The 27,726-nt window shown below is 44.0% G+C and overlaps 1 protein-coding gene across 2 annotated transcripts in view; it reads left to right on the top strand.

Moving 5' to 3' along the window:
• Positions 1–1,606: 1,606 nt before the first annotated feature.
• The window catches only part of MAML3 (mastermind like transcriptional coactivator 3), a 357,398-nt gene continuing 331,278 nt past the window's right edge, over positions 1,607–27,726 (top strand). For both annotated transcript variants that reach the window (XM_006123998.5, XM_006123997.5), the window contains exon 1: positions 1,607–2,921. In XM_006123998.5, the coding sequence (XP_006124060.1) occupies positions 2,472–2,921 (450 nt within the window). In that variant the 5' untranslated portion in view covers positions 1,607–2,471. The remainder of the gene's footprint in view (positions 2,922–27,726) is intronic.

Here is a 27,726-nt window from a genome sequence, read left to right as displayed (position 1 = left end):
CAGGTTATTTCTGGAGCCAATGTTTTAGTATGGGGAAATATAATATTTGCCCCACAGCCTTATATACTCTATAAGAAGGGAATAATTACTTTAATATTGCATTTGCCCTCCACAAAATATTCTTATACCATCTTAATCAATGTTATGTTGCAATTGCAAAGAACGGTAAGTATTCAAAAGGCAAATTTCATATTGCAGAAGTGCTTAATGAAAAAAGAAAGTGAGTTCCTCCTATTTCTAGGTTGGAAATAGTATTCTATGCTAGTCTGCAAAAAGGCCAGATATGAATATGGTTTGTCAGATCTTATGACTAATACGTGAGATCTAAATTTTCTTGAATTTCAGATACATTTTAGAAAACTTGGATTTTTACCCTAAATAAATTGTTTTATTATTACTGAAAAATATGGTTTCAGGACAATTAGTGTTATGGTTCCATTTAAACGATGATTTGTGCTGCTAGCAAATCATAAACTCTAATATTTAGTTAAAATATTTCATTTAATTCTATTGGGTCTGCAAAATGGTTTAAAACCAGGTTCCTGAGATGTTATTTTTGATCTGTTAATCATCAGTGTTGTACAGAGGAAGCACCTACTGTTTGCCTGGAAAAAATTTTCTGCTCAAGGTGTCATGTTTCTTTCTTTGTTTTAAAATAGAAAGTTCAGCTCTCTTTATTTGAGGGTCAGACTAGCTTGTTCTAATTGCAATAATTGTTTTAATTGTTCAACAATTAGAACAGAAGAGGAACATAAATCACAACTTTTTGAATTGTTTACTACTTGGTTTGTATTATGTTTGCCCACTACAAACTGTGCAGTGTTGTGTATTTCCTCAGGTTCTTGTCCATGAAATCTGCAATCTTTCTGTTTCAGTTATTTATTATTTACTTCTGCTGTCAATAGCCGTTAGTGCCCTAAACATTTTATCAACGTCTTTTATCTTTCTAACCTAATAGCCTATGTATTTAATCTTAAAAATATGTCTGGTGCAAATATACCTGGAATTTAAGAGTAAACATTTTTTTCAAGTTGCCCTCATTTGTATCCCCTATTAGCTCAATGCAAGTTATCTGTCTATCTTCCTGGAGGGGACAGAGTTTCATTGTGTCCATTCCCCCTATTTTTTAAAGGGGGGATAGTGTGGGAAGAGACATTTTTGCTTCTTGGATCGTTTTAAAACCACTGGCTTATTTACCTTTTCTTTTCCACCTGGATGGAGATGATAGACGACGCCTGCGAAGCTCCAGTGTTTCTGCGTGGTCATAGACAAGTTCTGCAATATAATGCATGCATGTGTAACAGCTTGGGCTTGCTTGAGACAGTAAGTCGTATTGAATACAAGCACAAAGGCACGTTCTCACACAGAGGTCAGGAGTTGAATGAAGGCCGCCGTGCAATCCCCCCCAGTGTATGCGTTGTTTCGGGGAGCCCTGATTTCTAGTCTAGTGCAAGGGAATAAGTAACCTGGGCGAGGGGATTAGATGGGGGATTGCCATGTCCGCTCCCGCTGGGTGGAGTCCGCGCCGGGTTTTGCACCTTGTCCCCGGGTCTGCCTCACGGCCTGGAGGAGCTGCTGCTGTGTTTACTGAGAGCTCTTGTCCTGATATCACTCCGCTGGCATGGAGGAGGAGGAGGAGGTGGAGGAGGAGAGCACTTGATCATTGTGATGGTGGCAGCAGGAGCAGGAGCAGCAGCAAGCAAAGCAAAGCATTAGGCTGTATCAGCTCGGCGATTTGCAAAGACTTCAGCTTCCACTTTTTCAGATCGCCCGGATTGTTCATGTGTTTACTTCCCCCACCCTGAGGATTTGCTATTTAGGTTCCTGTTGAAATGCAACTGAGCAGTCAAAGTACTCTGAGCACACGGTGCGGCATAAACACCAAAACTTTTTTTCTGGAAGGAAAATACAATAAGAAAGCGGCTTTGCCTGTCTTTTGGTGCTGTGGAGTGTGAGTGAGTGTGGTGTGTGACCCGTGTGTGCCTTTGCTGGATGTGTGTGAATGTTTGTGTGTGTGTATGCATGTGGAAGGGTGCGTGTTTCTCTCTATACAGGGGGAGCGAAATCTTTGGCAAAATCTCCGGAAAACTCCTGGAATTTATTTTGAAATGATGGATTATAAAAAGGAAAAGGGAGGGAAGGAACTGATCTGAGCTCTCCTCGAGTTTGCAACCCGAATTGCTGCTGCTGCTCACTTTGTTGTGATTCTTTTTACGGTTGTGTATCTGGCGATGGTAACCTTTTAGCACCTTCTTTTGCGCTTTTACATAAATACTGGAAAATTTCGTACAGGTTCGGCCGAGGGAAGAGAGAAACATTCACCTGTGTTCGCTCTACTTGTTGGTGTTTTCCCCCCATGGTTCACTAAAAAGTATCACAAACAGGACCCCAGAGGAGGCAGGGTGTGCGTGTGTGTGAGAGAGAAGGGGAGGATAAAAAGTTCTTCCAAAATAGTGTGCACGGGGAAGAGGATGGGGGATTTTGCAGCCCCCGCTGCCTCCGCGAATGGCAGCAGTATTTGCATCAACAATAACCTGAACAGCGGCCTCAGCGGGGCTGGTGGTGCCGGTATCGGGGTTAATAGCACTCCCCACGGTCCTCCTGCTGCTGCTCATAGTAACAATAATACTAATAGCGGCGGCGGCATTCCCAAGCACAGCACCGTGGTGGAGAGGCTGAGGCAGCGTATCGAAGGCTGCAGAAGGCACCATATCAACTGCGAGAGCAGGTACCAGCAAGCCCAGGCGGAGCAGCTGGAGCTGGAGCGCAGAGACACGGTGAGCCTCTACCAGAGGACCCTGGAGCAAAGGGCCAAGAAATCCGGCACCGGCGGCGGGACTAGCAAGCAGCAGCAGCAGAGCAAACAGCAGCAAGATGCCGAGGCTGCCACGGCCGAGCAGAGGAACCACACTCTGATCATGGTAAGGGGACGGGCATGGGGCGGTCGCTGTCCGCTCGGAGTTATTGACCTGGGCTGAACAGAAGCTCGGACTTTGGGAGACGGATCCGCTTAGCGGAGAGTAAACTTTACGCCTGCTCAGTCGGGTACAGGACACAGTCATTTGTCGCAGAGTGCAAATGGGAGCAATATTGGGGTTGGCGGCTCGTTGAGTCCCCAAGTCTGGAAAATTAAGAGTGGGGGAAACTTTCCCCTGATAGCTGAGACCTTTCCTTTCACGAGAGAAATAGTTCTAAAGTAACGAAGTGCTCCCGCGCCCCAGGTTATCAGCTCCACTGCAGTTAAAGCGACATTAACAGAGCCGTTCCCTGCAGGAAAAGTTAGCCCAGAGTGTGGAGCATGTATTGGACCAGCCCCTTGGGTTTTACAAAGCCGTAAGAGTTTTAATCAGCCTTGCAGTGGGAGCGGAAAAGTGTGCGGGTGTAGGGATGCTGGCTGCCTGTCTGTTTCTACCCAGCAGAAAGGGACGGTAGGAGCTGGCTTTCCCCGCCTGGAGTGACAGCAGGAGGAAAGTTGGCAGGTTTCTCGCCTCAGCTGCCAGTCCGGGGGCAGGAGCCCCTCAGCGGAAGCCCTCGCTGAAGTTTCCTTGTGCGAGAGGCTTAGAGAGGAGCGAAGGGGGCGGGCGCTGCGCTGCCGGGAGTGTAACTAGCAGCAGGAAGTGGAGTTTCCCACTCCCGGCCTGCCTCGCTGAGGAGCAGCGACGGGGCCCGGGTCCGTGCCAGCCCCTCGGGGCGGTGCTCGGCGAGCGGGCTCTCCCCGGAGCCGCAGGGCACGAGCCGCGCACGGCCCGGGCAGGCTCCGGCGGGCGGCTGGGGCAGTGACAAAGCGGGGCCGGGGCGGGGCCGGCGCCTCACACGTGAAGGGCCCGATTTGTTTATCTCGGGCCTCGCCCCTCCCGCCGCCACCGAGGCGCTTTGTCCGCCCGCCCCGCGGCGCAGCTGGGAAGCCAGGAGGTGGCGGAGCCCTCCCCTCCCCCAGCCGCGCCGTGTCCGGGGGGACGCGACTGGCAGACAGGCCCGCGCCCCCTGTTCCCCCCCCGGCAGGGAGAGTCCCCCCCTTCCCCGGGGAGGGTCCCCAGGAGAGTCCCCCCCCTTCCCCGGGGAGCGCGGCCAGGGCACAGAAGGGAAGAGCGAGAGACACTCGCAGGGAGAGGGGGAGGCTTTTGCTTTGCAAACAGGAAGCTGAAAAGCCTCCCGGAGCCAGTGTAGCTTGTCTGATACCACCAGAAATACACAACCACGTCTCTGGGTGAACCCTCCTCCCCTTCCTCTGGGTCTCCGCCTTGCCATAGGCTTCGGGGCTCGAACTCCTCGGCTAATTCCATTTCCCCTCTGCTCAGCTGTTGAATTGCTGCTGTTGACTCTAGTAAAAGAATCTCCCTGGATCCTGGGGATTTGTTTGTCTGACACAAAACACGCTCTCCATTTTGCTGATCGACAGGCTCAGAGGGTAGATGTCTTTCTGGTGGTTCCTAACACCGAAAAACCTAACAACGTAGTTAGTTGGTTGTGCAAATATTGTAATCAAAATTAGGGTCAGACTTCTGTCTGTCTGCTTCCGTGTCTAGGTTGTAAGACTCCCTTCCCAATACTACAGGAAAGCACCAAGCCCTTGGGTTTTCATTTCTGCTCTTCTCTTTTAGTTTGGTTTTGCATGGAATACAGAGGACAAATCATTATACTGTAAAAGGATATTTTTGATACTTGTGAAAGTGGTAGCACAAAGTGACAAAAGCCAAGAAAATCAGTTGCTTCCTGCGTTGGTAACAGTTTGCTTCACAATGAAAAACTTGAAACAATGGTTTAATGTAGCAGTGGAGTTAACAATGGATTTAATAGCTAAGATAAAGCTGGATTTTTTTGGGTTAAATCATAACTGTTTTTTGTGTACAGTATCCTTCATTTTTATGTTTTTAAAGATACATTTGAACATATGTGCTATGATAGACCTCTCATCAAGTTAAACATTTGTAAAAAAATTATGGCAAAGAGTAGGGACAAAATCTGCTTTGTTGTACTCACATAATGTTACTGGTGAGCTTTGACCAAAGGCTGAAAATACTTTCTGTTCTGAAGTACAGTATGTGTAACATTAAAGAGTTATATTTCAATCTGATAAAATGTTCCATTCAAAGTTACTTTTGAAACTTTAAAATATTTCTTTAAAGCTGAGTGTGTGTGTTTCAGTTGTGCAGAAAATAGTTAATACTATCAAACAGTCACTTGCCAAGTTTGTTTCCTATGTGTCATATTTTTAGATGCAAAAACTATACATAGTTGTTTTGGGCGGGGGGAAGGGGGAATGGCATGTGAAAATAGGAAAACTTTTTTTTCTTGAAATGTGTTAAATTCCAAGAGAGTAAAGGAGTAAATGTTAATTTTTTTAAAAAAGAGGAACTTACTGCAGAAATACAGAGCTGTTATCCAGTTCTGCCCTCAGCTTAGGCTGCAGATTTTGAAAGTGATGCAGTCATTAAAGAAATGATCAAGTAGAATCAAGTAATAAACAGATGTGGGAGGGAGCGTTATTTCTGTGCTGCCTTTTTTTTTTGGTCACTGAAAACATATTGTTCTCTCTTATCAAGTGAAGGAGACAGTCCAAGGAGAACTAGTTTTTTTCAATGTGTTGCCCTCCCCTTCTTTCATCCCAGGTTCACAGACATTGGGGGAAGGGAGAAAGAGACATTGTAATAGTGTACCCACAAAAGCTCATCATCTAATAAACCATCGTGTTAGTCTTTAAAGTGCTACGTTGTCCTGAATTTTGTAATAGTGTAAGCACTGTAAGGCTATGGGTGGTAACCTAGGAACTATAAAACCCTCCCACCAGGTGGTGCTGACACACATACTGATCTGCCCTTTAGCAAGCTGGGCAGCTAATGTCAAGGTTTTAAAAGGATTATTGCCATTTAAAGATACACACCTTGATTTTATTCTTTTGAGGGAGTCAGAATCATCCAACAATGAAGATGTTTGTAATCACCATCCCCACAATTCTCACCAATGCATCCTGTTCCTAAACTCAAATGAGAAATTATGCAATTTCCACTGTTCAGAGATTGTGTCCACTAAAGAGCAACTATCACAGAATGGCTATTTTAAAATAGTAACAAGGAACAGAGGAGCATATAATAAGAATGTGAATGGTTAACTGATAAGCCTCACCCAGCCTGACTGGAGTTGTTTGCAGGGGCAGGAGGGTGATTCAGCTGGGCTGAAACCACATGCCCCCTACCTTCCTCTCCCTTTAATCAATTAACCGGTTAAACTATATGTTTAACCCATTAACCAATTAAATGGGATTTTACATCCCTAGTATAGAAGTGACCATACTTGATTATATCTGTGGTCTATCTAGATTAGGTATGCTATTGGGAATCAGAAATAACCTGCTCCAGGGACAATCTCCTAATCCCAAATACTGTTGCTAGCAGTAATCTTACTTCCTGAAACATAAGGAATAGAAAATAGTTACGGTAATTGGGTGGGGGGCAGAGGTACACAGTTTTCACTTAATGAATTTTGGCTACAAAGTCTCTTCAGTCTTATCAACAACTTTGTTTTTAAATGTTTTTAATGTAGGTAAAATAGTATACAAATGTAAAATTCAGACGTTGTATATAGGCATTAAACAGTGACAAATCTGGACCCCATACAAAATAATAAATTATTTGTAACTGGATTAAAGTACTTTTCCTTTACCCAGTTCAACCTGGCTAAGGCCAAAGTTGTTTTCTCTGCTTCTGAGCTGGATTATTTGGATGCTGTACTAGTTAGCTTTTCAAAGAAAGGACTGTGGAAAATTGCAACCCATCCAAAACTCTGCTGCTCATCTTCAGACTGGTTCCAGGAAACATCAACACATTATTCCAGTTCTTTGGTTCTTTGTGAGCTAATCTGCCTTCCCATTTCCCACTGCATTGACTGCAAGATTCTTCTGGCACTTCAGCCATGTTATTTAGTGACCTTTTTTCAGTGTTACAAGCCATCTTGAAATCGCTACTCTACCAAATTAAATGACCTCTGTATCTTATCCTATTGTACTGCTGTTTTTGGATGATGGGTTTATAATTTGTTATCCATTGAAATGCCACTCCCGTAACTATAATTATTTTATACTCATTAGAATCTTAACTTTGCACTGCAACTCACATGTGTTGAAGTTTACTTTGTCCTAGTTTGAAGTTCTTCAAAACCTTTTTTAAAGTAAACTGTATATATCTAACTTTATCGATTCATTATCATCATATTGACAAGTTCCTATTAGGGATGTAAAATCCTGTTTAGTTGGCTAACTGGTAAACATATTGTTTTAGCTGGTTAACCGATTAAAGAGAGTGAGCGAGGAGAATGGCGCTCCAGCCCCCACAGCAGGCAGGGGCTGCTCCAGCCTGGCCAGAGCTGCCCCTGCCTGCAGCCTCCCCACCACAGGAAGGAGTTGTACTTGTTGGGAAGCTGGAGCAGCCCCCGTTTGCAGCGGGCCAGGGTGCCTAGCAAGCAGGGGCTGCTTTGGCATCCAGGTCAGAGCAGGCCCCTGCCCATAGCTGGTGAGGAGCCGCTCCAGCCCCACTGGTTAACTTTAACCGGTAAGCCTCATCCATTAAGGGTGAGGCTTATGGGTTAACCAGTTAAACCTTCACATTCCTAGTTCCTATGCCAAAGACTAACATCTAAGAACCAAAGAAGATGCAGAGCTAGAATTAAACATAACACAAAATGTTATTCAGATCATAGACGTTAGTGACAGAAGTCAAATGACCTATTAGATCATCTTTTTTTATTTCTCAGCCGGGAAAGACTATGACAGTTCAGAGTTAGTTAAGAGCTAGTGAAAACATGACTTATAAATACAGTATCTTCCACTACTGTTTTTCATACTTCTTGGCTGTGTCTACATTGGCCGGATTTTGTGCAAAATCTTCCAGCTGTCTAAACTGGCCACGAGTTCTTGCGCAAGAACACTGACGATCTAATGTAAGATCGTCAGTGTTCTTGCGCAAGAACTCTGATGCTCCCGCTCAGGAAAAATCCCTCTTGCGCAAGTGTTCTTGCGCAAGAGGGCAGTGTAGACAGGGACAGGAATTTCTTGCGCAAGAAAGCCCCGATGGCGAAAATGGCCGCTGGAGCTTTCTTGGGCAAGAGAGCATCTACACTGGCACGGGATGCTCTTGCGCAAAAGCACAGCTTTTGCGCAAAGGCACATGCCAGTATAGATGCTCTCTTGCGCAAATACTTTAACGCAAGAACTCTTGCGTTAAAAGTATTTGCGCAAGAGAGCACCAGTCTAGACGCAGCCCCTGAGACAGCACTTTGCTAACAGAAGTTTAAAATCTTTTCACTCTTTCACATGGGGTTTGGGAGATGAGCAGGCTCACTGTTTCAATTGACATGGGAGCAAAATGATAAGCCTAAAACAACAATAATCAAGTTCATTGTTGAAGGGGCACTCTGCCTATTCTGGAAATATTCCATTACTAAAAAGGAGAATTTTTCCAAGACAGCTTTTCCTCTTGTTGAATTTGGTATATGAAAATCAGAACTTCCTTGTTTATTTTTGTGATGTTTCTGTAGATATCAGTGTTAGTAGAGTGGATAACAGTTAAACACTGCAAGTGAGTGCTTTCAGTACTTGTAGGCAAGTTTGTTTGTTAATCATATATTGCTACATTAAACATTTGTGTATGAACAGGTACACACACAGCTCCCCTTTGAATCTTGATTTCCCCCTGCTCCCATATTGTAATATAATTTATTAAACTTGCTTCAGGGTACCAACTATATGCAGTTTACACTACAGGAATTATACATTTTTCTACCATCACACAGATGAAAATGAAGAGCAGTCTTTTCTCAGTCCCTACTTAGCACCACTGAGTAAGAACTTCAAGATTAAGCCAATGCTAGACATAATGAGCCACATCTGATCTCATTTGTGGTGGGATAATTCAGCAGAAAGGTCTGGTCTGCTCTAAAAGGTCAGATTGACCCAGATATGTCGCTCAGGGTTGTGCAACACACACAGCTCAGAGCAGCATAGTTAAGTCAACCTAACCTTCAGTGCAGATAGTGCTAGGTCAATGGAAGAATTCTTCCATGAACCAAGCCAGTGCCTTCTGTGGAGCAGATGGATTAATTACAGCAATAGAAGAACACCTCAAATTGTCATAGGTAGTGTCTACACTGAAGCAGTACAGTGGTGCTGCTGCATCTGTGCCATTGTAGCATTTCAAGTGTACACAAGCTCTAACTCTACTGAAGTCAGTGAAATTACACTGGTAAAACTGATATGAGACCAGAATCATGCCCAAAGTCAGCAACATCCTTTCATTTAATTTGCAACAGGGAAAGAGTGATTGTACTGTTGAAGTAGAACTTATTTTGCTGTTTCTCAAAGGGTGGATTTGAATGTCTTTTTCTACCAGCTCCTCTGTCAGACTCATGGCTATCCCATCCTCTCCCCATTTTTCTTGTCCATCTAGTCCCACCTTGCACTTGATGCCCCTGTGTGATCATCACCCTTTGGGGCAGGAGTACTTGAAAGGATCTCCTTTTGCAGCGAGTCAGCACCATAAGTTGTGCATAACGTCAGGACAGGATGGCTGTTTGGAGTGATGCTGGGCATTGCTTCAAGTACTCCTAACTGTTTGTGGCCTGTCCACGCTATGATAGAAGAGGTATTTTTACAACATATTAACTAATAGGTTTTAACTTGTTTATAAATCCTAGTGTAGACAAGGCAAGTTGTATTTTAATGTGTTCAGATGGTCATAGTGAACCCTGACTTCAACTTGTTGAGCTATCACATGTGAAAAGTATTGCAAGCATGAAAGGTTTAGGGTTTGTCTAAACCAGGGCTACTCAACATGCAACCCGCAGCCTGACTGTTTGCGGCCCGTGGTATGGTTTAGATTTTCGCGGGGCTCAACATGCGGCATGCAAGTGGGAGCCAAAACAAAAAAGTACTCATTATAATTGTCTTCTGTTGATATGTGTTTTAGTACTTAAATTACTGGACTGCCGTTGCTCACTAAAAGTGCTGTCACAGGGGTGGAAATTAGGTAAATATTGCATTTTATTAATATCAGCAGAACTGACTTAAATGGGACCTGTGTGTTGTGTAGTCTTCCCTTAATCTTTGTATTCATGCCTGTCAATGTGAAAGAAGCTATTTGAATATATTTGCGTATACAGGCAGTTCCCGGTTTACGTACAAGATAGGGACTGTAGGTTTTTTCTTAAGTTGAATCTGTATGTAAGTCAGAACTGGCGTCCAGATTCAGCCGCTGCTGAAACTGACCAGCGGCTGACTACAGGAAGCCCGAGGCAGAGTTGCTCTGCCCTGGGCTTCCTGGAATCAGCCACTGATCAGTTTCAACAGGCTGAATCTGGACGCCAGTTCTGACTTACATACAGATTCAACTTAAGAACCCCAGGCATCCCCAAGTCAGCTGCTGTTGAAACTGATCAGCGGCTGATTCCAGGAAGCCCGGGGCAGAGTAACTCTGCCTTGGGCTTCCTGTAGTCAGCGCTGGTCAGTTTAAGCAGCGGCTGACTTGGGGACGCCTGGGGCAGAGCAGCTGGGTGGCTCCTGGGTTGCTCCAGTAGCGCCGCTCCTCTGCACTACTGGACCAACCCAGCAGCACCCCAGCTGCTCTGCCCCAGGCGTCCTGATTCAGCCACTGCTGAAACTGATCAGCAGCGGCTGAATCAGGACGCCTGGGGCAGAGCAGCTGGGGTGCTGCCGGGTTGGTCCAGTAGCGGCGCGTCTGGGCTGTCCTGCTGCTCGCGTGCTCTGCGGCTTTGCTCCGCGTCTCCCTGGTCTGCTGGAGACAGCAGACCAGGGAGACGGGGAGCAAAGACAGCCGCGGTGCATCTGGGCTTTCCCGCTGCCCGCATGCTCCACGGCTTTGCTCAGCAGCTTTGCTCAGCATCTCCCTGGTCTGCTGGGGGGGGGCTTTCCCCCCCCAGCAGACCAGGGAGATGCGGAGCAGCTTTTCTTGCCCCGGAGGACGCGGGTGGCGGGACTGGGGTGCATCTGGGCGTCCTGCCACTCCCATCTTCCGGGGCGAAAAAAACGCCGTTCGTAACTGCGGATCCGACATAAGTCGGATCCGCGTAACTCGGGGACTGCCTGTATATTTGCATGTATATGCAACCACACTTAAGTTGCAGCCCTCAGCATGTGCTGTGAGTATCATTGTGTCCCCCCGGGGGCTTCCAAAAGTTGAGTAGCTCTGGTCTGAACTAAGAAGAATGTATGAGCTCATGCTGACGCCATAATTGAACATACTAAAATTGAGCTAAAGATTTTAATGTTTATCTATGCTTGGAAAATTGGTCAAATTTAGGTTGCACTTAGCTATCTGTGTTGTGCTAAGCCTGATTTAAATGTAACCTTTACCTTAATATGGACTAGGGATGTGAAAGGTTAACCAATTACCGTATGTTAGTGAATATAACCCGCGGGTTATGCAAAGTTTTACATAACTCCCCTCCCCCGCGGGCTATACTCGTCCGCATGTAATACAGGTTTTTTTTACTGAAAGGAAAACAAGACTGACTCTTACTTGAGAAAAGCAGCATATTTTAATTTAATAATAGAGGCAGTTATATTAAAATTGATTACAATACATTAAAATTTATTAGTTTACTGTGCAACTAGTAAAAGAATAAAAATAATTAAAAAAAAGCCGTCTTCGCATTCTCAATCACTCTCATCTTTAGAATCAGCATCAGCATCCTCCTCCTCAGCGTCTGAGTTCTCAAAACCATCAAAACTCTCGTCATAGTCACTGTCTTTAAAAATGTCCATAACATCCATAGCCAAAGCTAGCTCGGCTTCGGTGACAGTTGAGGTCTGTGGTGCAGAATCAGTATCGCTGTTGTACTCGGAATCAGAGTTTGAAGAGTCAATGTCGGGAAGAATTTCACATTTGCCATTACATACACTTTAAAATTGGCTGTGTAGGATTTGCGCTTAGGCATGTTTAAAAGGTTTAAAAAGTTTAAAATACAAGTTAAAACCCCTGAAGGAATAAATTAATGGAAAAGCAGTGTGGTTCAAAGCGGTTATATACCAGCGATAAGGGTTGTAGCCTACTTAGTACTCGGCGTTATCAACTGCGGCTCATTAACACTTGATTATAGGTGCTCTGCATTAACATTACCCACGGTTTATCTCCTGCGGGCTATACACGTGTGTGGGGTATACAAGACTTTTTTTACTCAATCAGGGAAAACTGCGGGTTATACACAGGTGTGGAGTAATACTCATGTGTGGGTTATATGCGCTAATTTACAGTATTTGGTAAGCTTCACCCTTAATGAATGAGGCTTACTGGTTCTGGTTAACCGGTGGGTGCTGGAACTGATCCCCACCCACCTCAGGCAGCCGGTGCATGTGCATCACAGGCAGGGGCTGTTCCAGTCACCCTGTTAATCAAACAAATGACATTTGACATCTCTAGTACAGACAGGGCCTCAGAACACATTAGATAGAACGTGCTAACTGACAACACACCTTTTTTCCTAGTCAAGTAAAACCCTGCATTTTACAGGCTGAACCTCTCTAGTCTGGCACATCCCTGATCTGGCATGATTTTAGTGAGCCGGATGTCCACTTACCATAGGTGTGGCCAAGTTTCCTGCGGTCTCGTAAAGATTGTTTACAGCCACCGATCCTGGCACTCAGTGTTCTGTGCTGGTGTTTGGCTGTGATTTACCCCTTAAATGTCTTCTAAGAGCCCAGTAAGCAGTGGAAGTGTTGGTAATGCTGCTAGACAACATTGACTCCTGTGGTTTGGCATATTCTTGGTTTGGCACCAATCAGGTCCCAAAGGTGCCTGACTAGAGAGGTACTATGTTTCAGTTTAGAGAATTACTCACATGCTTTTCCATTCTTTCGCACAGACACTGGGATTATAGGAGGGTCATTAAAAATCATTGAAGGATGTCATAATTAAATTTCAGATAACCAAACAAGGCAGTAAGAGTACATCTAAGTTGAACACTTCTTTTGGTAGTGGGCAGGGTACATATATGTGTAGACCCCCAGCCTGGGTATAGATAGCAACACGGTCAGGGAGACATGATTTAGATGAGTAAAGACATTCCTGAAGGGTGCTGCATATGTACATGTACATATACTGTACATGACTCTCCATTTACCTAAGATGGGCCTTCCATCTACATTGCTGTTTTTTTGTGTTGTGCTGCTGCTAGAATCTTTCCTCAGAAAGGAAAAAGGCTCCAGCTGCTGAAGCCTTTCCTGGCTGCCTCCCCTCTGGCAGAACCTTTCACTAACACATACAGCTACACAGTGCAGTGTGGACACAGCCTGCTTTTTCACTGTGGCGTGTAGCTACATACATTCTACTGGCTGCCTCCACAGTTTGCAGTGGAGATGTAGCCTACAGTTATGTCTACACTGCAAGTGAAAAGTGTGACTAGCAAGGATAGGCATAACCATGCCAGTTTTAATCTAGCTACCAATGTGATGGCGTGGGCTTCAACACACACTAGCAACCAGAGTAGATCCCTGGAGGAATTGTGCTCTGAGTGGTATCCCCTCGATGCTCCTATTGTTCCCTGTGCTAAGTTAGCATGGGTATACCTGCACATCCTATAATTACATCATTGGCAGCATAGACAACACCCTAAGATTTGAATGTATGTAGTATGGCATTCTGTTATGCATACTTTAAAAGGTGTAATTTATGTCAGAGAGATGCTTGGTCTAATGGTTCAAGTACAGGCCCAAGAGCCAAGACCTCCTGACTTTTATTCCCTGCAGAGCAGGAATAATAAATTGTACTGATTGAGGTATAAGACTTGATATATCCAGTCCTGGGCTGTATCCAAAAAGCATGGACTGACAAGTAACAGATTTCAAGTCTAAGAGTTAGCAAACCATCAAGATGAGAAGCATGCCGTACACTTGGTGGGAATTTGAGAATTTCTGCTCTACAGTGCTATACAGGTATTTGTTTCTAGCTATTGTTTGTCTAGATCAGTGTTTCTCAAAGTGTTTGTCGCGAGAATCACAGGTCCGATGATGAATACCCAAGGGGGGAAGGACAGAGCCAGGTGGACAGTTTTATCAAATAAAAAATATTTATTTATGACAGAGGTGAATTTATAATATTTATTCTAAGATTTTTAATAGACCGTGTTAATAATGAATTTACAGTATTTATTATATTTATTCTATGGCTTCTAGTAAAACGTGTCAAAGATATAGGGATGGGAATGGCAAGGGGAATAGTCTCTAATCTTAAAATATCCAGCTACAGTAATTAAATAACAGTGATAACTACAAACTCTTATGTACTACCCAAAAACAACTACAACACTAAGCTTATACAACAGGAAAAAATCAAATCATACATACCAACTTACACAGCACACGGAGCATTTCACAGATATCGGTTCGGTTGCGAAGGCCTTGGTTACGCCCGAGAGTCGGGGGAGGTGGCTGGTCGGTTGATCAGGCCGGCAGCGCTTTGAAGTATATGAGAAGGCACACGCACGGTGGTACGTGTGTTGCGAAGACCTCCTAGAGCAAACTGTGCCATGGGTATTTATCCCCAAATCTGCACATCGCTTTCCCGCGCTTGCATATTACCATATATGGCCCAATGGTCACCAAGTGGGGGGTCTGTGTCCCGGGGTTGGGCCGAAACTGTGCAGGTTTCATGCGACCAGGTAAGCCCCGCAGTTCTCACGTCAAGGTGACGGGTGGGAGAGTCTGAGGCTATTTTCCCCTTTTCACACCTTTCCGTTTTCTAAAGGCAATGGTATGCAGGAAGGGTGCGGCCGGTTTCTCTCAAGGAGTACTGCAGCCCACTATAGCAAGAGCGGCCTGGCCAAACTTTTTTACTGGGGGGGGGGGCAGTTTCTTTTCTCTAACAGTGTTCTGTGGGCCTTCTTTAGGAAAACTGCTAGCAGGCTGGGCTACTTTGTTTACCTAAAGGGTTTGTAGCCACAATGCCTTGCAGCTCCCATTGACTCCAGTTTGCCATTTCCAGCGAAGGGGAACTGTGGAAGGTGGTGTGGCCTTCGCTGGAAACAGCAAACCAGAACCAATGGGAGCCATGAAGCTCCGTGGCTTTGGCCCATTTAGGTAAACAAAGCAGCAAATATGCAGCGAATATGCCCAGAGACAAAACTGAGTTAAGGGTTGAGACAAAACTCTCTGGGCACCCCCTAACTTCTTTTTTCCTTTGGTTCACATTTCTAATCCATTGTGGTATTTTAGCTCTTTCTTCCAGTGTGTAATCTACAGGATTATGGCAGATGACTGGCTAGAAAAGGCATTGCAGGTGTTGTGTGTCTTTAATCACTTTCAGGTATTTTCTTACATTCTTGTGTGCAAATCAGCACCTAACTCAGGAGAGGAATTGTAACATTTCCATACTACTTTTTGTCATGCAGTGTTGTCCTCACACATTCTCCAGTGTTTGTTTAAGACAATGACATTTTAAAAAGTAATTTAACTAAGAACAGTTACGGCCGAACAGCAGAAAACAAAATTGAAAATTTTAACGGTGAAATTCCAGAGTAGTTTATTATTTATCAATGAAGTAGGTGGCTGTGTTTCTGGGTTCTGATTTCATTGTGTTCCACTCCAATACACTTTTGAAGCTGTTGGGAAAACTGTCACAAATTTAAGTAATCCCATTTGAAAAGCTCGTTTGGCAAGGTGCATCTGTAGCCATAACATATATTCTTAATTTGCATTGAACCAGGTAATGCTAACTTTGAAGACTACATCAGGCTTACACTTCTGAGTGCAGACTTCTGTAACTGAGTGACGGCTGCATTGTTTGAGCTCCAAATTGGCTGAAGCATTTCTGGCGTGTAATCCATGATTGGATTTGAAGTAATGGTTCAAAATAATCCCTAGCTCCTTCTATTAAGGTAAATTGGTGGGCTCAGCTTGGAGTCTGTGCATTGGGAAATATGTTTGAATTGCTTCCCCACCAGGTGTGTGGATAAGCATGCTGCTGTCAAAATGGGATGTTTGTTCCTTCTTTGATGGTACGAATAGTTTGTGTTACTGGTTTCATAGGCTGAATATTTATTTATCATTTGGAGTCTCACAGCTTCACAAACTCATCTGAGAGAATCCAGTTTACAGTGTTTCACCAGTCATCACTTTGGTAGCCCTTACTAAACGTTGTAGTTTGCTTAACTGGAGTGCTGTATTTTGAAGAATAAACATATTGACTTTTCTGTAATGCTCATTTGTTTTCCTAATGCAGTTTTCACACAATTTTGAAAAGAGAATTGATGTAAGGGTGAACCGCTTAAATCTGTGTCTCTTGGATCACAGTTGTTGCTGGGCCAGAGAGCCCCAGTGCCCAGTAGTCTGAACTGGTCAGGGACTCCAGCGGAGGGGAGCCCCACCATCAGGACCAGTGATCCCTAGCCAGGTGTGGCAGCAGCGGGACCAGTGAGCCCTGTCCCCGTGGAGTCCTGTCCCAGCGGGGCAGCAGCGGGGCACCTGGAGAGCACCAGTTGGACATGACAGCAGCGGCTGGGGAGCTCCATCCCTGGAGAGCCCCAGCTGGCTGGCGACTGTAGACTGGAGCCAAGCCCAAGCCCTGTAGCAGCAGGGCTGGAGCTCAGTGGCAATGGGGCTGGCGCAGATCCAGCGGGAGGGAAAGACAGTGTCTTGGGAGGCTGGTGGGAGAGGGCCTCCCTAGATCTGTCTAATTCTGTCATTCAAGGGTGCTGGACATGGTTAGTCCACCTTGTAGTTATTGTGGATCTCTCCCATTGTATTTGTTCCCTAATTTTTCCTAGTGTACCTGTGCAATGAATTGGGAGAAGAGATGATCATGTTTGAGACCATTTCAGGAAAGAAAAGTGGTGTGAGAAAAAGGAGAACAAGAAGTACCTGGGGCAAGAGATCTGTAAAAAGAATTACAGCACAAATGTAGGGCAAATCGTAATCTAAGGAACTCCTAACAAATGCTCGGATGTTCAAATTCGTGAATCTATGAGGCCAGAGGTACAAGAGGTCCTGCTGTCCCTGAAATGTTTTCTTCATAATCTGATCGTTGTAGTTCTTTTTTCCCCTCAATAATATTTCTGTTGTGGGAAATGCCTACAATGGAGAGTGATAATGGATAATGGGAGTGCTTGTGAAAGCAGAGCAGCAAAAACAAAATTGATTTGACTAGTGGCGTTAAAAGGTTTCCCCAGCCTCAGCTGTTATTGTGTTAAAAATCCATGCGATTCCCTATCTATACAGCCAAATGTGGAACTTAAGACATAAGCAGATGCTGCTGTTGAAGTTGCCTTGTGGACCTTTGAATATGAGATATGTCCAATTCTGTTGTTAGTCAAAATACTATACTGTTAGTCAAAACACAGTGTGAACAACTGGGAATTGACTCTTCTCCAGTTGTTTGCTTATCTCTCTCTCTCCTTTTTTTACCAGAAAGTTAAGGTCATTTACATGTATTGATGAGCAGGCATATTTGTGGACCAGACTTATTTGGCTGTTAAATCTGGCCATCTAGACATACCACAGAATAGATAAGAACAGTATTCTAACACACAGTCACCCAAACAATGCTCCATCAGAATAGCTCAAGAAGATAACCTCTTTTCAACCCTCTAAAACAGCCATCTCCAGCCTTTTAAAGCATGAAATCACTTTTTGCAACGAAAGATACACTCCAAACCCAAACACACTTGCCCTGCCCCCTTTGTGACCCTTCTCTGAGGCCCTACCCCTGCTCACTCCATCGTCCCTCCCTCCCTTTCACCAGGCAGGGGCAGCAGGTCGGGGTGCAGGCTCTGGTCTTGGATTAAGGGATTTGGAGTGTGAGAGGGGCTCTGAGCTGAGCTTGGGGCAGACAGTTGGGGTGCCAGAAGGTGTTCTAGGTGCAGGCTCTGGGAGGGTGTTTGGATTCAGGGGTGCTCAGGCTAGGGCAGGGACTTGGGGTACAGGAGGGGTTCATGACTGGGGTAGGGTTTTGGGATGTGGGTTCCTGCTGGGCACTGCTTACCTTAGGTGGCTCCTGGGTGGTGGTGCAGTGGGGCTAAGGCAGGTTCACTGTCCAAAAACAGCCAGTAAACTCCCTTCCAAGCCCTGTTGTGCCCCCTCTCTGCCCTGTGGAGATAGGATACAGAGTGGGAGAGAAGGGATCTTGACATCAGGACCATCCTCTCCCTTCCTGCCCTGCACAGCAAGCAAGAGGCTCCTGAGGGGGCAGCTCCAAAGCACAGGACAGGTGATGCACAGCAGTTGTGTGTGTGTGGGGGGGGAGAGCTGAAGTGTTGCGTTTGGTAGCCGCTTGGCCAAACCAGTCAGGATCACCTGTCAGAGGCTCCAAGATCTACCAGTCGATCCTGATCGACTGGTTGGTAACTACTGCTCTAAAATGCTATCCATCTCCGTCTCTCTATTTCTGAGAGAATTGGTCATTTAAATGCTGATCAACAATACTTGGCATTAGTTAAACTAAACAAGTTAGTATTTGTCTGGGTCAGAGAGTGATTTTGCATTTTCTGATTTTAAGACTCACAAGCTCAGCAAATAAACTATAGTTTTAGTAATACCATTATTTATGACACATGTCAGTCACACTGGTGTACTTGAAAGGGTACTGTTTTAGTGTCAAATTTCTTTGCAGGTAAAAATTGGGAAATGTCTGGTATCGACAAGAGATGTATGGTGGGATGGTGTGATATATAGGTTTAATCAATATGAATTTGGGTTGGCCACATTATGAGAGATGAAACTGTGAATGAATTATGCTAACCATGTCATATAAGTACCACTCAAGCATATGTAGCATATCTCACCGTAATGCTTTATGTATAGTCTACATAGTTTTTTCTATAAAATCCTTTTAGAGCCTTTTTAATATATATATATATTTTCAAAATTCAGACTGGTTTTCAGTGCCCTCTAACAGTAAAGTCAGGCTGTCATAGTTATGAGTCAAACTATGCAGGGCTCTGATGGAGAAAAATTATAACTAATACACTTTAGACACCTCTAAAATATCTTTTTATACATAATGTTGCATATTCTTGTCTGGTTGCACAGAACTCCCATTTCTCATAATGATGAGTAGCAAGATATCAGACCTTAAATCTGTTCCTGGGCAAGGTCTGAATATTATTCATCTTACACTTTAGACCAGAAGAGAATTTTTGGAAAAATTCCACATTTGATGGGAAAGTAGAAAACACTTTTATGGCTTATTTTTTAAAAGAAGGGGCTGAAAGAAAGCGCTTAAAGGTACAGAGTGAGTAGTAGTCTCAGTGAAAACAAATTAGTGGGCCAAGTGCAGGTGAAACAGTCAATGCAGTTCTGTTAGGGTGCGTATACACAGCACCCTACAGTCGAAATAAAATATGCAATTTGTGCTACGCAAATTGCATCTCTTATTTCGATTATATTTCAGAATAGCTTATCTTGAAATTTGGCATGTCTACACAGCACCAGCTTTCGAAATAACTCCCTATTTCGAGATATCTCTTAACCCTTGTGAAACGAGGGTTCCAGGGCTGCCGAAATAGCTCACTGGTTATTTCAAAAAATATTTAGAAATAACGGGTGGCTTGTTAAGATGCAGGGTAGCTATTTCAGGATCTCTCCGGTATCCCAAAATAGCCGTGCAGTGTAGACATACTCTTATTTACCATCTGGATGCCGTCACTAGAGGTAGTTTGAATGTGTGTGTGTAATTATCCGTAGAGCTGATAGGACTGCCTGTATTTAAGGTTGCCTAACGCTTTTTAAGATCCTGTGTTCAGTTGCTTATCACTTTGCCAAATTTTAACCACTTTGACTGAATTTTTCCATGCCTGCTGGCTGCCTCACGCTGACTCTTTTGGGAAAATTTCAACTAAAATGATTCAGCTGTTTTCTGAGAATGAAAGCAGGGGAAAATACATGTTTTTGTCCAAATTAAAAAAAAAATCTTACAACCATGTCAGTGAGAACCTCCGACATAACCATGCAGTAGAGCAAGACCTGGGGTCTGGGATATTCCTTTTGTCATCCCTGTTGAACATGCTTAAAAAATTGGCCAAGTTATGAGCTTCTGAGAATTTTCAGATTGTACATGGTCAGTAGTGACCTGTTAGAGTTTGGAAGCTACATTCTCCAAGGAGTCAATTTGCACTGAGCATGTTCCATTCCCTCTTAACGAATAAGTATTGATTGAACTGCATATCCATTATTCTCACAGAGTGGAAGACCATGCTTCAGCCATGGGGTGTAGAGCTGGAGAAGGACTTTCCCCGGTGCTCCTCACAGCTACCAGACACTGCAGTGGCTCTAGGCACCAAAACGAAAAGTGGGGGAGTGTCTCACCTGCACTCTCATTTCTCTCTCTGCTAGTGCCAGGCAGCATGAAGGAGATTGAGGAAGCAGCCACACTGGAGTGCAGACAGGTGAGGAACTGGATGGAGGAGTAGATGAGTAGCAGGAGCTGGAGTGTGGATAGGAGCAGAGGCAAAAGGAGAGGACCAGGAGATGGCGGGAAGCAGAGGGAGATGGAAAGCAGGAGAGGGATGGACAGGAGTTGAGTTGGAGGAGGTGGATAGGAGCAGAGGTAAGGGTAGACAGGAGACAGGCTTGGGGTAGAATAGTGTGAGCAGAGATGGACAGGAGTGGGCCTCAGGGATATGAGCAGAGATAGGTAGGGGCTATAGCAGCAGAACAGTCCATAACTATATAACACTCCCGGGCTGTGCCTGGGATTGTAAGCACTGAAGTAATGAAAGGCAGTATAAAACACAGGGGAGCTGAATTAAGGTTGCATGGATAACCTCAGTGCTGGTATTTCCTAGCTTTTTGAGTGACTTTGCAACCTTAATGTCCTTCTAAGATTGTTTCATGAGTGCAGTTTTATACATACACATATAGCCTTTTCCACCAAAGAAAACTTTAGACCCAAGGTACCTTGAGTGCCAGTCTCACTAACATAATATCACGAAGAAATCACCACAGCGCAGGAATGTCACGCTACTTAAATTCACTCACAGATCCCTTATCTCTGCAGCGAACTCCAGTGGATTTTCAGAATACACACATGCACAGTACATACCACACTCCCCTACATTGCATACATATGTACAATGTTAATGCCAGCTTTGCATTTCCCCCATCTAGAAATAAGTGACAGTGAACTTGACCATGTCTGTAAATAGTATATGTTCACATATTTGTCGTAACAGTCAAGAGCATGAGTTTGCATAATGTAAATTTCAGTATGGTATTTGATTTATTTATTATATGTTGCAAGTGCTACTTTTATGAACATATCAGTGTGATAGCAATAGATTAAACCATTAAACATTTACATACTGCTATAACAAATGCATGTATGTATTTTGAGTACTTTATGCTAAAACCTAGCTATGCCTTTATAAAATTTCTTAAAATACGTGCCCCTCCCACACCTTTTATGCATTATCTATTATCATTGTTATAACAAACATTCCAATACTTTCTTCTCAGTGTCTGTACATCCAGAGTTAATGCATGCAATCTAGGCAAGATGTGGATTTCCAACTTGAGGTGGAAAAGGGAAATTGAGTTGGGTATTGTGTTTTTGCCAAACCAATAGAATCATGGAAGGGATCCTTAAGGAATCCATTTTGAGACACTTGGATGAGAGGAAAGTGATCAGGAATAGTCAGCATGGATTCACAAAGGGCAAGTCGTGCTTGACCAATCTGATTAGCTTCTATGATGAGATAACTGGCTCAGTGGACATGGGAAAGTCAGTGGATGTTATATACCTTGACTTTAGCAAGGCTTTTGATACCGTCTCCCACGCTATTCTTGCCAGCAAGTTAAGGGAATGTGGATTGGATAAATGGACGGTAAGATGGATAGAAAGATGGCTAGAAGGCCGGGCCCAGCGGGTAGTGATCAACGGTTTGATGTCAGGATGGCGGTCGGTTTCTAGTGGAGTGCCCCAAGGTTCGGTTCTAGGACCGGTTTTGTTCAATATCTTTATTAATGACCTGGGTGAGGGGATAGATTGCACCCTCAGCAAGTTTGCAGATGACACTAAGCTAGGGGGAGAGGTAGATACGCTTAAGGGCAGAGATAGGGTCCAGAGTGACTTAGACAAATTGGAGGATTGGGCCACTAGAAATCTCATGAGATTCAACAAAGACAAGTGTAGAGTCCTGCACTTGGGACAGAAGAATCCCAAGCATAGTTACAGGCTGGGGACCAACCAGTTAAGTAGTAGTTCTGCAGAAAAGGACCTGGGGGTTACAGTGGATGAGAAGCTAGATATGAGTCAACAGTGTGCCCTTGTAGCCAAGAAGGCTAATGGCATATTAGGATGCATTAAGAGGAGCATTGCCAGCAGATCCAGAGATGTCATTATTCCCCTTTATTCGGCTTTGGTGAGGCCACATCTGGAGTATTGTGTCCAGTTCTGGGCCCCCCACTACAAAAAGGATGCGGAAGCATTGGAGAGGGTCCAGCGGAGGGCAACCAAAATGATTAGGGGTCTGGAGCATATGACCTACGAGGAGAGGCTGAGGGACTTGGGTCTGTTTAGTCTGCAGAAGCGAAGAGTGAGGGGGGACTTGATAGCAGCCTTCAACTTCCTGAAGGGAGGTTCCAAAGAGGATGGAGAGAGGCTGTTCTCAGTAGTAACAGATGGCAGAACAAGGAGCAATGGTCTCAAGTTGTGGTGGGAGAGGTCCAGATTGGATATTAGGAAAAACTATTTTACTAGGAGGGTAGTGAAGCATTGGAATGGGTTACCTAGGGAAGTAGTGGAGTCTCCATCCCTAGAGGTGTTTAAGTCTCGGCTTGACAAAGCCCTGGCCGGGTTGATTTAGATGGGATTGGTCCTGCCTAGAGCGGGGGGCTGGACTTGACGACCTTCTGAGGTCTCTTCCAGTTCTATGATTCTATGATAAGGGGATGGTTGGGTGAAATAACATAATCTTGGTAACTAATTGACCATTCATTATCAGTTGGAAATAGGTCAATGGAGGGATGATAGGAGTTGCTATAGGGAACTTTCTGGGTGTCTGGCTGGTGAGTCTTGCCCACATGCTCAGGGTTTAGCTGATCGCCATATTTGGGGTCAGGAAGGAATTTTCCTCCAGGGTAGATTGGCAGAGGCCCTGGAGGTTTTTCGCCTTCCTCTGTAGCATTGGGCACAGATCACAGCTGAAGGACTCTCTGCATGTTGGGGCCTTCAAAGTATTTGAAGGCTTCAATATCTGAGACATAGATGAGAGGATTATTCTAAGAGGGGTGGGCGAGATTCTGTGGCCTGCACTGTGCAGGGGGTCAGACTAGATGATCATAATGGTCCCTTCTGACCTTAAAGTCTATGAGTCTATGAGAATAGTGAAATTCAGCTGGTGAAACGTGTTTGAAGTAGTTTGTAATTGTGCTGGCTATTGCCTGTGTGTATCATTGCTCTCTTAATGGATTGAAAATTGCCCACCTGTGTACTTTGAGCGCTATACTGCTAAAAAGCGGAGATTGTTCCTTTTAACTCAGGCAGTAATATCTCTTATTTCTAGAGTATGAAAAGCCAAGATGTGCAACAGGTGTGTTACAGATTTTATAAGGCAATAAGCGATAGTAAAAATCAGACTTTTCCATCAGCAGAATAAGCTTTAGTGGAGGATGCGGGTACTCAGAGCTTCAGAAAATCAGGCCATGGATTTAGATTGTGTACTGTTACTCACCCAAGCTTGAAAAATGTTGCAAGGGTGCTTCGTTGAAGCTTGTTGGAAGGACTTATACATAAGATACTGTATTTCAGACAATGAAGTTAAACAAGTGTATGTTTTAAACTACATATTTTTAAATATTCTTGGAAAACCCCTAGTTTTAAATATATTGCTCAAACTGTTTTCTAATGTAATTGCATGATTTCTAAGGGGTATTCTTCACTGATTTGGAGGATATCCTATTAATATTCAAGTCTGTGGAAAGAAACTGTTTTCTGCTACTTTCTTAGCCATTCAGAATATGTTCTGTATTTCAGTTATAAATATTTTCTGGGGCTCATGTAATGATATACTATACTAGGGGTCAGTGTTCCCTCTAATTTTTCCATTTATGTGTGGAATAAATTTTACTATATGCATCAAGGCATGTGTGGATTTGCACCACCAATAGAAACACATACTGCCAGTTGTGAGAGGCTGTGGGTGCTTGGCTAATCAGCTGGGCAGCATCCAAATCTCTCTTGGCGGCCACCTAAGCATCCAGTTTACAGAGAACACTGCCAGGGGCAGGAAATAAAACAGGTTCACCAGAGAGAGCCCCTGCCTGGCCACTGCTGCTATATTTACCTATGCCTTCACAGATATGAGCAACTGCAGCTCCTATTGGCCACAGATTGCCCTACCTTGCCAATGGGAGCTGTGGGAAGCAATGTCTCAGTCTGCGCTGGTTTCCCACAGTTCCCATTGACCGAAAACAGTGATCTGCAGCCAATGGGAGCTACAGTAGCCTGTAACGATGGAGGCGCAGGTAAATACAGTGACAGTGGCCTGCCAGAGGCACACCCTGGGGAACCAGATTTAGCCAATATTTGCCCACCCTGGTACTGTACACTAAGGGTACGTCTAGACTACATGCCTCTGGCGACAGAGGCATATAGATTAGACTACCCGGCATAGGAAAATGAAGCAGCGATTTAAATAATCGCCGCTTCATTTAAATTTAAATTTAAATGGCTGCCGTGCTGAGCTGATCAGCTGTTTGGCATACCTGGGAGGTCAACAAATGCCTTTGATGTCAACTGCAGAGCGTCCAGACTACTGGACAGTTGATCGGCTCAGTGCAGCAGCCATTTAAATTTAAATGAAGTGGCGATTATTTAAATCGCCGCTTCATTTTCCTATGCCGGGTAGTCTAATCTACATGCCTCTGTCGCCAGAGGCATGTAGTCTAGACGTACCCTAAGGGGTATTAAGTTAGTAATATCACTTGATTAGCTGAACATACCTATTATATAATTCCAATAAAGGATTTCATGGGTATTGTAACATACAATAATGGACAGCTCTATTTATTCAGAATAGTAGGGATGGCAGGAAGAAAGAAATGGTCGTGTGCTTATTTTAAATATGTCACACTTCCTGCCCAGTGCCGAAGGAATAGCTGTATTCAGTATGAGTGAATTTAAATAGTATAAAATACCACTCTCTTCTCAATCCCTGTTCTCTTGAGTTGGGGGAGTTCTAGAATGGGAACAGGGTAGTGACTGGAACAGACTGCAGTTGAAGGTTGACTTCAGTCAGAGAAGTTTGGATTTCGCCTTCCAACTCATGGTGTGAGCTTTGGAGGAGAATGAAACGCCTTTGTTTCCTATAATTCCTGTAATCTTCAGTATTGCAAAAGCTTGTTATGCAATATCAAGTTTAAGGTCTGAGGGCTGCTGGATATTCTAGGTCACAAAATACACCTTTTTTATGGGATGGATAATTGAAGAGTGTGTGTGTTTTGATGGCGTTAAGATGCAGTTTGTTTACTTTGTTCTTTTGCTGTTGATTGCTGTATTTATGTATATTATTTCTATTCCCTTTTGTTGTTGTTTTGTAAATACCAACATAAATAAATCATTTTTTAACCCAGTGAAAATGTTGCTAGTATAATAAAAAGGTCATTTGGCCCTAATCTGGTTCATCTTTGGGAAATGGTACATGAAAAAAAGGGAGGGAATCAGGCAGTCAAATTCTGCCCTCAGGAGACAATAGAAGTGGGTGTTTGTAGCAGCATTTAAAACAAATAAGAAAATTGTCCGAAAGCCACTGCTTATGGGCAGAATCCAGCACAGAAAAAATCCTGTTAGAGTCCCTGTAGCAGATCTAAAAAACTGAGGGTTTGTTGCTTATATTTCAGATATATTTTGTGACGATTATTATTATTAACCCATACCTCTTTTTTGTCGAGTGTCAGTTCGGAGTCTGGATCTGCGCAGAATGTAGGGGAAAACCCGGTTTGTGTGCTAGAGAACTTTGCATTTAAAAGACATAGGTCAAATCTAAAATATCATGGCAAATCTAGGGAAAATTAGATTTTGAATGACTATTACAGTACACTGGTTTTATATGTGGTTTGAGATTGTGTCATCATCTAGTGCTCATCCCAAAGGAAGAGGATGGAGCATTGACTATTGCTAGCTAGAGGGAGGACTCCTCTAGCCTGTGTTTTTTGAGGTGAAGGAAGGTGTATGTGTGAAAGAGAGATTTATGTAGAAATTATGTCTGACGTAGGCAGTAAATAGATTCATTATGTCAATACATTTAGAATTGTTGGTAAATGCACGTGCTATTGATAGATGCAAGATTTCATTCATTAGGTCCATAAAAGGCTATTAGCCAGGGGATAAAATGGTGTCCTTGGCCTCTGTCTGTCAGAGGCTGGAGAGGGATGGCAGGAGACAAATCGCTTGATCGTTGTCTTCGGTCCACCCTCTCTGGGGCACCTGGTGCTGGCCACTGTCGGTAGACAGGATACTGGGCTAGATGGACCTTTGGTCTGACCCAGTACGGCCGTTCTTATGTTCTTATGTTCTAGAAATTAGCTTGTGATGGTTTATTTTTATTAAGAGAAAGGTAGCAGCAGAGGTGCTTTATTATAAGCATAGGCTACGTCTACACTGGCCCCTTTTCCGGAAGGGGCATGTAAATTTCAGCAGTCGTCGTAGGGAAATCCGCGGGGGATTTAAATATCCCCCGCGGCATTTAAATAAAAATGTCCGCCGCTTTTTTCCGGCTTTTAAAAAAGCCGGAAAAGAGCGTCTAGACTGGCCCCGATCCTCCGGAAAAAGTGCCCTTTTCCGGAGGCTCTTATTCTTACTTCAAAGTAGGAATAAGAGCCTCCGGAAAAGGGCACTTTTTCCGGAGGATCGGGGCCAGTCTAGACGCTCTTTTCCGGCTTTTTTAAAAGCCGGAAAAAAGCGGCGGACATTTTTATTTAAATGCCGCGGGGGATATTTAAATCCCCCGCGGATTTCCCTACGACGACTGCTGAAATTTACATGCCCCTTCCGGAAAAGGGGCCAGTGTAGATGTAGCCATAGTGTTTTGCTCCAAGGTTGTCATTTGTTGATTTCGAAGATACTTCATTGGTATTTCAAATACTAGGAGATATTCAGCTACACTTCACAGTTTCTTAGCCTGATATCCAAGTTGCTTACAAGGCAATGTAATTCATGTAGGGAGAACCTTGCGGATACTAATAGTCTTTTTATGGTAAATGTATATTTTAACAACTGGGGCCATTTTTAATTTCCATCTGTAAAATTGAAATTTGATGAATTGGAGGTTTGATACTTTGAAAAACTATGTGATTCGAAAAATAATCTTAATTTCCTCTAGAGATCTGTGTTGATGGCACAAGAATTCTGCCAGATGGAAATAGGCAAAAAAGGGGGCCAGAGGATGTGGGGCAAGCTCTCTACCCCTTGATCAGGGTCTTACTGGTTCCTTCGGCTTAACTGTTCTCTGCTCTGAGATTATAGGGACCTACCTCTCTGTGGGCAGCTGCTTTGAGCAGTTGTCCTAGGTTAAGTCTCAGAGGGGTAGCCTTATTAGTCTGTATCTGCAAAAACAATGAGGAGTCCTGTGGAACCTTAAAGATGAACAGATTTATTTGGGCAAAAGCTTTTGTGTGTAGGTTAAGCCTCAGAATTAGTCTACATTTTAAAATTATTTGAAGTTGCTTATTTTTGTATTGTCTTAATTTTGGCATTTATAGTTTTTCCTTCCTGATTTTGGAGTAGTTAGGAGAGA

The sequence above is a fragment of the Pelodiscus sinensis genome, chromosome 4 (genome assembly GCF_052426305.1).
Source record: "Pelodiscus sinensis isolate ZL-2025 chromosome 4, ASM5242630v1, whole genome shotgun sequence".
Classification (NCBI taxonomy): Eukaryota; Metazoa; Chordata; order Testudines; family Trionychidae; genus Pelodiscus; species Pelodiscus sinensis.
Note: the sequence above shows the minus strand (reverse complement) of the source record. Positions and strands in the feature narration are given on the sequence as shown.